Below are 11,769 nucleotides of genomic sequence, written 5' to 3' on the forward strand. Positions count from 1 at the left end.
CTGCTATAGGGGTCAATAAAAAAATGCTATAGGTAGGCATGCCATACGTCACGGTTTAGCCGGGACAGTCCCGGTTTTAAGGCCTTGTCCCGGTGTCCCGGCCGGTTAACCAGTGTGTCCCGGACTTTTCAATTGGATATTTACAATAAGAATAAAAAAAATGCGAGTTTTTTGGGGGGTTTTATTCAACCCCTCTTAACCCACGTTTACAACCTGCATTTTATGTTCACCGACGTCCCTACAACTTTTTTTGATTTTAACTCCCACATTTATTTATCGCCCCACCCCGCTCCCCAACAACGACCTCATCACCTTCCTTAATACCATTCCACACGACATCTGGAAAACCTGCATTAGAAAAATCATTACCTCAAACCCGCAACCCACCCCACCCCAACATCTAATAACGTTTGTTTTTAAACTCTATTCGATCCCGGTGCCAAATTGAACCGGTCAAACCCACAACAGGGGACGTGGCGGTATTTTGCACAATGTGCGCAAAAATGTGCACGCCAAAATGTGCAAAAAATGTGCGCACATTTTGAACTGCCTTCTAAAATGTGCGCACCTTTTTTCACAATATGCGCACATTTTGAACTGCCTTCAAAAATGTGCGCACTTTTTTTCACAATGTGCGCACATTTTAAAATGCCTTCAAAATGTGCGCACATTTTTAAGTTAGAGTTAGAGTTAGAGTTAGAGTTAGAGTTAGAGTTAGAGTTAGAGTTAGAGTTAGAGTTAGAGTTAGATTTAGATTTAGAGTTAGAGTTAGAGTTAGAGTTAGAGTTAGAGTTAGAGTTAGAGTTAGAGTTAGAGTTAGAGTTAGAGTTAGAGTTAGAGTTAGAGTTAGAGTTAGAGTTAGAGTTAGAGTTAGAGTTAGAGTTAGAGTTAGAGTTAGAGTTAGAGTTAGAGTTAGAGTTAGAGTTAGAGTTAGAGTTAGAGTAAGAGTTAGAGTTAGAGTTAGAGTTAGAGTTAGAGTTGAAGTTAACCCTAACTTACTCTAACCTAAAAATGTGCGCACATTTTGAAGGCATTTCAAAATGTGCCAACATTGTGAAAAAAGTGCGCACATTTTTAAAAACAGTTCAAAATGTGCGCACATTTTTGAAGGCAGTTCAAAATGTGCGCACATTGTTAAAAAATGTGCGCACCTTTTTGAAGCGAGTTCAAAACATGCGCACATTGTCAAAAGAAGTGCGCACATTGTTAAAAAAGTGCACATTTTGGCGTGCACATTTTTGCGCACATTGTGCAAAAAATGTTCACATCCCCGTCTCCAAACCCAAGCAAACTGCTATAACCTCACCAACCCTGAGGTACCGGAGCCAAAAAAAACTTGTCGAGTTTGTGCTTTGTTTGCCTGGAACATCAGCACACGTTGAGCGAATTCTTTGAATACTGAACAATACGTGGTCCGATGACAGAGGCCAGCAAATGCGTGAACAGAATGTCAAAGCTCTCCTCACTTGCAAAATTAATGTTGATTTGACATTAGTGAATTTTATGAAAAGATAAAATCGAACACCGTACCTTTTGAAAAATGTGCTTAGGCACAGAAAAATATCATTGGGCCTAAATTCATTTGCTGATAAATATTAAGTTATTTTGTTTTCGTTGGTGAAATAGGCCTACATATTGTTGTTTTGTTTTATTTCGTTTATTTTGTTTCACATAGTTGCATTAAATTATTTTGCATTAAGCCTACATTAAGTTTATTTGTTGTTTTCAGTATGCGTCCCGGATTTGCCTTTCAAAAAAAAGGTAAGCCCAGCTATAGGGGTCAATAAAATATCGTTAAACAACTTTTTTTAAATAACATTTTGCCTGCTTCGCAAATGAGTGGAAAGGCAAGTATCAAGCGTTTTTGTTACCACTGTAGCCTATACCAGTGGTCTCCAATCTGTGGGTGGCGATCCCGAGTTGGGTCGCCTAAAATTTTTGTGGGGTCGCCATAACTCTTCGTATTCCTGGGTTTTAGTACGATTTATGAATTTTGTTTTCTTTACGATGACGTCACACTAATAAAATTGCGTAAGTGTATAGGCGAGACAAGCTTTCATTTATTCTACATAAAATTGCCGATTTTAGCTCTTAATAGCTGCCAAATCAAAATCAACGTACCCCACTCTGTCTAATTATGTTATTGAAATACTCATTCCGTTTTCCACCCAAAGGCTTTGTGAAAAGCTACATATAGCGCAATGAGCATAATTTTAAAAACAACACATCGCAATCGCTTGGAAGTAAAGCATGACATACGGGTATGCTTATTGCTTATGCAAAGTGGAGCCGCGTTAGCAGCACAACCGTCGCACTGAATGCAATTTAGTGTTGAAACAAATTGAAATTTTTGTGTTCGGCCTTTGATAAGTTTAGATTAATGTGTTTTAGATCAAACTAAAACTTTTAAAGGCAATTCTTTTGGTGCATATGTGTACCCAGCACAGTTCTCTGAAATTGTGTATAATTTACGCATATTCGCTCGTGCTACTTTGTTCAAGCATTGAAATGTTTTTGTTCGTCCCTGACAGAAAATGTTTCGCAATGTAAATTCTGATTTCACGTTATTCAAATCGGGGTCTCTTGTTGAAAAGGTTGAAGACCACTGTACTATACGACATACGTATATCACGAAAACTAAATATGATACAGTCAAGGTTTAACAAACCAACAACTGTCCAGTTTATCACCGCCGCAAATATTTAGGGCCTGCATTTGGGTAAAAGTTTTTCCGATCCATAGTAATCAAACTTGGCAGTAAGCTTTTTCCAGGTGAATTACTTAATGGTTATGTGACGTACCGGTGCGTTTTGTGGCATAAAACAGATGTTATAAAGTTTCAAATGACCTGGGTTGAAATTAACTGTTTTCAGTTATAAAATTTTATAAAAAAATTGGGTAACTTACTTATTAGGAATCGAATCATTTAAAAATTACTTTGTTTACAACATTGTTTTTTATATTAGAAAAAGCAGCTCTTCTGGTAGGCCTCATTGTAATTGCTAAACGTCGTTTGGGCAACCTATCCAAATCGCCTTGGTCAGGGTGACTGCATGGCTTTATATATTTGTTTTTATTATCTGTAAAACGAATTTTGTTGTTACAAAATCAAGCAAGTTATTTGTTGATAGGTTTTCGAAATTTTCTTACATGCAAATTAAATTTGATTTTTGAATGATTAGCTAATTTTCGAAAGGAATAGAAAGTATTGGTTTTCGAATTGGCGAAGTTGTAAAAGTTATATCACAAACCAATCGAACCACTATCGCGCCTTTATTTGTCACATTACAAGTCGTTTTGTTTCTAAGCCTCTGAAGAACGCAAGGCAAAAAAATCACGCCAAAGTCTAACGTTTTTCAGATTTTGATGTCCATTGACAAGAGTCGTATTGGCGAAAAAAAAATTTACTCGAAAAAACATTCAATTATATTCCAAGAAAATAAATTACTATCATATTATAGATGTTGTAGTCTATAACCACTCACGTATATGTAAATAAATATAAATAAATATATGTTACACGTAAAAACAACGTTGTTACTTTTGTTTAAGATAATGTTAGCCAGTTGCTGTAAATGGTTAGCGGAAACCAAGACGAGCACATATACCTGAAATGTTATGTCGAGCTATCACTAATAGCACTTAATTGCTTATTGGTAAACTTGTTACTTAAGTTATTACGTCAGGCCTATTTCTGGCAAATTTGCGATTGCGGAACAATTAGCAAACCGGAACTGCACAACAGTTACAGGAAAAAAATAGGATGCGGAACGCGCTGGTCAACGTCGGCCCTTCCGAGTAATAAACGTTTATTAAAAGCACATTACAAGCATCTGGCTTCCCACCGCTCCATACAAAACGTTGCCGCGTATTTACAGCCGAGACGCTAAAGACCTGATTAAGTTTACCGCATAAAACATGACACTCCGCCCTCGAAAAATGTCCCGATTAAGCCCATGTATCGGCACAGAGGACGCTCAGCTTGAACACAACATGGGGAAAGTCGACTCACTAATCGTGATCGCTTGAACGCAGGGCTGGCTGCGTAACCTCAGGCTGCTCTTGGCATGAACCGCTGTCAACTCGCCAGTCAAAGGAAAGCGATTGATAGAGCAGTTCCATTTTTGGGGTATTTCTTGTGGTAATCTTGCCAATGGTTTATTTCCTCGAGCGTGGGCGTCATTTCTTACAAGTCATATTGCGGCTGTCAGGTCAGTTAGTGCAAACAGGGACACACTTTATATTAGGGAAAAATGCGAGGTAATTAATTGATCGGTTGCTATTTGCATTTAAATCTGATTAGACTATAGGTCAGTGCTTGCCAAACTTTTTTCTACTCAAAATACAAACCAGTTTGCGGCACACTTTCCACTAAATTTGCTTTAAGTTTAATTGACTGTAATGTCACAATGAAGGAACTTGAAACAGCACACGTTAAACTGTGAATGCATAGAAAACATTCTTGATTTGTTACACTACATTTCTCCCCCAAAAATGCGTTAACAAGGCTAATAATATATAAAAAAAAATTTAAATCAAAAGTATTAGTAATGTATGGCGACACACCTATATAGGTTTAAAACGGCATCCAAGTGTACAAAAGCACTCAGGTTGTGGAAACCACAGCACTAATGCGGTTTTCAATTGTATTGCAGTTATTTAACAAACGCATGACACAGCCTAGCAACGTAAAGGATACTGCTTTGATATTACGAAGAAACTGAGGAAAGATCGATCGAGTCATTCAATCTAGATTATGGAATACAGTTGTTTAAAATAACCTAACTTACGCGCACAAAGCTGTAGGCGTAGGTTGTTATAAAATGTTTTTTTGTCTCAATGATATTTATCAATAAAACAAGTAAAAAGTTTACTCTGATAAGAAAAGTATTATCCTTAAGAAAAAAATTAGGAAAAAATATTAGGTCTAAAAGAAAAAATAATTAACTTTTTTAACTATTCAACTCCACTTCTAACAAACATCTAGACAACATATAAGGCTAAAATAACCAATATAAAAACTACAAAATATTGCCGAAAATCTCTAAAGAAAATGCAAACTTTACACAAAATCTGGGAATTTTTTTTGCACCCCCGAGGGTCTTTAAATCTGCAGCGATGGCAGATTTTCTTCTAAGCATAGGGATTGTTCAACGCAGTCGCATCCGCAGCATCTTCCGTTTGACCTGGATGTTTATTCAGGTAAAAACACAACGACAATGCATTCGTCATGTGAATTCCCGAATCGCGCGTATAACAATTGAAGCGTAAATCACAATGGTGGCCGGGCGGACGGTGTTTCCAGGGTGGAAGCCCGACGTGCGCTTATGCCATTCACGACACAGGCGCTAAATATGAACCTAAAGAGTGGCTGTCGCTTACATCACAAGGTAAAATCACTGCGGATGCAGCGCTGACGCGTTAAGGGCCGCTAATTGTGACTCAGGCCCGCTGACTCAGCGCTTCTGAGACGTCAGATCTGTGCCACTGCAAACGACTTCGTCGCGCATTGCCATTTGTAGATGCGCACCCGCTTTCACCCGGATGAAGCCACAGGTTATAAGGAGCGCACTCAGACTTGGGAGCCATCAATTCGTTTTATAGACCCGTCAACGACGGACGCTAACGCAACGTGCCAACGTACTGCTTGTAGAAAGGGGAGACAAAGGAAAAATCTCGATAATCCAGCAAAGAGAAACTGCAAAGGTAAAGGCGAGCATATTAGAAACGTATTTTTTTATGTTATTGAAACGGCGGTGATGTGATGACAACCAGACGAGGGCGTGGAAATAGAAGTGTATTTTTTTAATGTTTATATCGTTTTATGGACGAACACATTTAGTGGCTCATCTTTATGAAATACACAATTACGTTATTTGAATATACGCAATTATATGTATTTTTTAAGAAGGGGTTAAATAAAAGACAATCGTCGCTCTTAAAATATCGGTAAACCCCGTTATCTTCTTCCACAGCATAACAGTTATGAAATAAAATATAAAAGGTAATTGTAAACTTCCATAAATGTTGACGTTTATTGTCTTTTTTTCTCCAGCAAAAACTCAAGTCCAACGATGGTTCTATCCATATCGCAAATTGCCCTCATGGCTCTGATGATGGCCGGCTATGCTCGTTCTCACAGTTGGATCGCCTGTTCCGACTACGCCGAAAAGAACGGTGCTGACTGGGACCCCAACAAGTGTCGGGGTTTCCCCAGGGAAGGACATCAATACGCCCAGAAGGATTCATTCGGGCAAGACAGAGGTGAAACACAAATTGTATATTTTCTTACTGCACAACATAATTATTCTTAAATAATATTAGTAACTATAGCCTTGGATTGAGACGGTATAGATCTAGTGTTGCATTAAAGCGTTTCAATTTAATACTATACTTTTGTACCGTTTTGTACTTTAGGTATTGTTAGGTCGGTGTAAATATTAAAATTCTTACGGTATAGCAATCAACCGTCTTCAAGTTTGTTCCTTTTTAAGTACATCTTTTTCAGTTCTGCATAAAAAGCTCCTTTGAAAAGCAGATTGCTAAATGGTTTTAATTAAAAAAAATATCGAACGAATGTTTTTCAAGGCAAATAAAATCTTGTCAAGTGTGTTTTTTTATTTTATTTTAGGGTTTGACTTCAGGCCTTCAGCCACTGGGTCTGCATGCAAAACCGCTCTTACGGGGGCCAGCTACAACGCCCAATATCCAAAAGCCGTTTACTACAGGGGACAACAAGTTATTTTGGCCCATCCCATGAAGGTAGGCCTAATTACATAATTTGCCATCGTTGTACGAGCAGTTCTTGATCGCCGGTGCGTAATAATGTTTTGTCGGCTGTTTTTATTTCAATCCAACATTTGAACAAATTATGTTTAGCTGACAATTTTTTTATTTCGCAAATTTAATCGACTACTTTGGCAAAAGCTCGTCTTGTGAGATTCTGTTCAAAGAGGTTGTGAACATTGCAGTGTTATTTATTCTTATGCTGCCTGGTTACGGCTTCATATTTACATAACAGAGTGTGAGTTTTGTGTTCTGGGTTTGGCTTTGACTGATTTTAAACGAGCAAAGTTAACAGAAAGCTCTTTTGCTGATTTACCAAAACTTGATTTATGAAGTATATATTTAGCAAATTTGTAAGAGAATTTGGCCACCCACCGGGTAGAGTTTCTTAATTGCGGTGCCTCGCACTAGAATTATGCTAGAATGTTTTTTGGCCCTAATATATCCGAATTTTAGTAAACCTATACAAGGTTATATATTGCTTTTTCGTGTTGTTAATTTCTAACTTGCCCTATAGTTGTCTCAATAAACAATCGTGCTTCCGAAATTTTGCTTACGGGTCGGTCAATCTATTTTTGTCAAACGGTAAACCATTGTTGAATGTAGCATACTGGTTTCTGAAATGCAACAAGTGGATATTCCGTTTTATCGATCAAATACAAAAGGTTTTTTTCAACTCAAAATCCGTATGCCCTTCTTTGCCAATTCGAAGTAAAGTAATCAAGGCTCACCAAAGTCGTATATACATTTTAAACATATAACAACGTTGCGCAGAACCACGGAGCCGACGAGGCCTGCACCAACAAGTACATTCCCGACAACGGCAACAAGATTTACCGCGGCAAAGCAGGAACCGACACAAACCAAAACCTCGACTACTATAGACAATTTCTCGTGGCCGACTTGGGTGTCTCGAGGTTCGGTTTTTCTTACTCACAATCGAGCAAATACCCCAAGCCCGGATACCAGAACGCACCACACTTCTGCCAAAATACCGACAAAGCGATGGGAACGTACAGCTTCAACGTACCTGCAGAACTTGCAGCTGGTATGTGCAAACAAAAAAATGACGGATTGCACCGTGTTCTAACTTAGCAATAAATTTTTATTGGGTACGGTCACTTGCAACACCGATCAATGTTTTATTTATTATAAATAATTCTCAAAAGAGATGTTTTAAAACTGGTTTAGCCGTTTAAGAAAGTAGCCTACACTGGTTATACTGTGAATAAAATGTTTCCCATTGCGAATCAAACTACAATGGTGAATACCTTGTAAAATCACCTACAATTCAAAACATCACCGAGAAGTACCGGTGCCACCGTGAACTAAGTTTGGAATAAAATTTTCATAAATAACTTTAGACACCAAATGATGCTTTATATAGTCATTAAGAAATCGAATTGTGAAAAATAAAGTCCAATTCAGTCAGTTAAGAAAGACTGCGGTTGCTGTACGCAGAAATTTAAAATGTGTATAGTAAATGTGATATCATATACCAAATTCTTATAATCTTATTTAAATATTTGCTACCCAGGCGATTACACCTTTGTGTGGAGGTGGTCGTTTAACAGCGACCAAGACATGTACTCAACATGCTTTGACGTCAAAGTGGTGAACACAAAAGCGCAACGGGACTCAGCTTTGCAGGTGACCTAGAAATTCCTTACCAACACAAGAACGTTTAGGTTACAGTTGAAGAATCTGTTTACAAAACATAGCCTACAGCCCATACAGAAGTAGGTATCATTTTGGACGTTTCGAATAACTCTTTATTCATTTTCAACATAGCGCTATGTTGAAAATGAATAAAGAGTTATTCGAAACGTCCAAAATGATACCTACTTCTGTATGGGCTTTGATATTCTTATTACGTCTTACTACAACCTCCAACCATTATGCTCCATAGCCTACAGCCTTTTACGCTTATTTTATTCTGTCGAACAAGAACATATCTTTGCATTGTATAGCGGCTTGTGGTGTAACGCGACTATCCTATTTTTCCCTGCGTGCCTTTTAAATATTGCTGTACCTTTCTTAAAGGGCCGTGGCGTTAACAACTTTTACGTTGCCTGCGGTGGAACTCTCTCGAACGGGGGAACGGGAAGTTCGATTGGATGCAATGGGGTAAATCCCCCGCCGACCACCCCGACCATCGCTACCACAACAACAACCAAATCCACCACCAGATCAACCACACCTGCCACCACCTCGTAAGTTAAGCTTCCTTGCCTTAAGTCTGACTTTTAGTATGATTGTATTTAGGTTCGTATTAAGGGTACTGTAGGCCTAAGGCTGTTTACTAGAGAAGGGTCTAATTTTAAAACGATTTATTTATATACTAACACACAAGGCACGTATTGACTCGACTCAGTCATTCGTTTTAAGTAAAAACTTTGCTGTACTGGTACGGGATCTGTATCACTATCAGCCTACAAAAGCTAACCCAAAATTAAGGATCAAACTTTCCAGGGCCTAAGGTTATAGCCTTATATAACGTAATGGTTTATCCGGCACTGACCATTTCGGCGATCAAGAGATTGCCTTTTCGATCTTGTATGATCAAAAGTTCTGACGCTTTCTGGGGGATTTTAATGTTTTAATTTTGTGCCCTTGTGGATCAGCTTTGGAATTAAGCTAGATCCATAAGAAAAACTTGGCATATTAAAACTAGGGGACGTTCACTCCGGAACTGACAGCTTCCAAGCGCTCGAAAAAACACAGTGACTCATCTTACAAACGGCGTCACGCGCACGTATTATCACCTACACTCATCGCTCTGAATGTGTATCCCATCTATAGGTTGTCCTAGCCATGTTTGGAAAAATACTGTAAGAAAGTAACGTTCCAGTCGCTCGTTAGGCTACGCGCAGGGGCATTTTGTTTTGGAAGAGACTATATTTAACCTGCAAATTTTAAATCGCCATATAATCACTCATGAGTATTCGCGAACCGGATCCAGCAGGGCAAACAGCCAATATGGTCTTAATAGAGCTATTTACTCGGCTACTGAAGTAGATTAAATGGATTAAAAAGCATTAAAATATTACAAATCTCGGAAAATTAAATTTAATCATCCGATGCCTAACGCTAACCCCAACCCTGACCCAATTCAATGTAGGCCTATGGGTTATGACTTTGTGTACTAGGGTGATCAGGACAAATAGCCACCTCCTTTTGTTTTGTTTTTCCAAACATATACAAAAGATAGCAGAGTTAAATTCATTATGGTTTCAATCAATTTTTCTTTTTTAAAACTAAAATATATTATCTGTGTAACAAAATATATTATTTTTCTAACGTTTTTCAAGCACTGTGATTTATCCGGGGTTATGCTGAAGAAAAATAAGAAATTTTACCCTTGTTTTATTTGCAGTCCAACTACCATCGGACCCAACGGATCCAAAGTGGCTCCCATGGGCGTCTTCCAGATGACTGGCGACGTTAGTCTTGGTTTCCCAGGCAACGGAATCACTAGACGTTTCGCGTTCGTGCACTTTGATTGCGGCGCGCAAGCCAACGTAAGTCTCCCTCATCAAATCGGTTAAATAAAGCTTAGATGTACATTGCTCCGTTAAAACGCAGCAAGTCTCATCAAAACGCAAAAAAGCAGCGCAAAATTACAATTTGTTTCGACAGATGCTGGGGAATATATATTTGTGGTGTGTAACGCGACACAGCGGCGAACTAGAGCAGTAGGCTAGTAGCCTGTTTTCTTGTTTAAAAACCTCGTACTGTTCCTTATAGCTGCACAATATATGGGTTATAGGGTGTCGGTTAGTGTTTGGGCTAGGCCACTGCAGTGTTTTTAAATGTAAAAAAATAACAATCAATCTCTTCTGACACAGTTCTGGTCTGCTCGTGTACTCTCTGCCGAAAATGGCCACTACGAGCTTTTGCAAGAAAATCCCGTTCACGTCGCTTCAGGAAAGATCTACTACACAGTCACGTTTCCCCTTGGGTGTCCAATCACCAGCCAGCCACACGCAATGCTGAGGAAAGACGAGTAGAACTTTTAGTTCAGAGCACGCGGCGACCGCGCATCTTTTATTTAACCTGCAACAGTGTGAAACTGTAACCTCCGTCTGGCTCTTTTTATACTTGTGTGTATGTTTTTAACTTAACATATGTCGCCTCATCAGATTATAACTTTTTCTCAGAACAAACATAAATACAACCTGTTTAATCAGTTCCTAGCCAGAAATGCAGCTAACTTTTTGTACTTTTTATGCAATTCAAAAAATATAGCCTTAATTTAATTCTACCAATTGCTTAAACTGTAACCAATCATATTTAACAAATTTCATGTTGATAATAAAAGTTTCAGCTGATGAAGGTGTTAGTGGTACAGAGACAGAGACAGAGTAGCTCAGGGTTTTCCGTTAAAAAAAACCTAACATTCAGTTTTCGCCCAAATTTATGTTGTATGGATATCAATATCCCGTATCAAAATGCAAAACTTTAATGCCATATAGTCGATTTTTAAAGACTTCGTAACTGGGCATAAGTAATTGCCTCGCAATTTTAGAGTATTTTCAGGGCAGGGCGGACCCACAATCTTTGTTTGAGTGGCGTACATTTTTTCGGGATGAAAGTTTCGTCATGATGTAACATCATAAAACAATTAATCTTAAAACACTTAAATTCGAACTGTGTGGGGTTTTTAAGGGTACATATTTGAGACGTCACTTTAGATGTAACTTTGTGACGTCAAGTTATGGCGTCATTTTTTGACGTCATTTCTGAAATGTTTTTCATGACATCCACACCCCAAACAAATCAAAAAAGGCATATAAAGAAGTTTGTATTTTCCAAAAATAACAACATTTACAGTTAAATTTAACAGAATTAAACTTTAAAGAGTCAATAAGTTCACACGAATTATAATGCCATAGTAGGCATGCTATAGAGCGGCAAAAGTCGTGCGCTCTACAATGCCGCCTTTTGACTGAAAAGAGTTCGTAGTGCTGAGGGCGAATTTTC

At 38.4% G+C, this 11,769-nt stretch overlaps 1 protein-coding gene across 1 annotated transcript; it reads left to right on the forward strand.

The window, feature by feature from the left end:
- The first annotated feature begins 5,600 nt into the window (after window positions 1-5,600).
- On the forward strand, window positions 5,601-11,103 carry LOC146147034 (uncharacterized). The gene is made up of 8 exons (XM_083387757.1): window positions 5,601-5,706; window positions 6,056-6,264; window positions 6,632-6,762; window positions 7,561-7,834; window positions 8,324-8,436; window positions 8,830-8,999; window positions 10,163-10,307; window positions 10,635-11,103. The coding sequence occupies exons 2-8, from the start codon at window positions 6,075-6,077 to the stop codon at window positions 10,794-10,796; spliced, it is 1,185 nt and encodes a 394-aa protein (XP_083243883.1). The 5' UTR covers window positions 5,601-5,706; window positions 6,056-6,074; the 3' UTR covers window positions 10,797-11,103.
- Window positions 11,104-11,769: the final 666 nt, after the last annotated feature.

This window comes from Ascidiella aspersa, chromosome 4, assembly GCF_963924565.1.
Source record: "Ascidiella aspersa chromosome 4, kaAscAspe10.2, whole genome shotgun sequence".
NCBI lineage: Eukaryota > Metazoa > Chordata > Ascidiacea > Phlebobranchia > Ascidiidae > Ascidiella > Ascidiella aspersa.

Excerpts from the sequence above, each read along its gene's own strand:
- LOC146147034 (XM_083387757.1), top strand. The coding sequence starts at position 6,075 with ATGGTTCTATCCATATCGCAAATTGCCCTCATGGCTCTGATGATGGCC. Across the intron at positions 9,000-10,162 it reads ACCACACCTGCCACCACCTC|TCCAACTACCATCGGACCCA; the intron begins GTAAGTTAAGCT and ends TTTTATTTGCAG. Across the intron at positions 10,308-10,634 it reads ATTGCGGCGCGCAAGCCAAC|TTCTGGTCTGCTCGTGTACT; the intron begins GTAAGTCTCCCT and ends CTTCTGACACAG.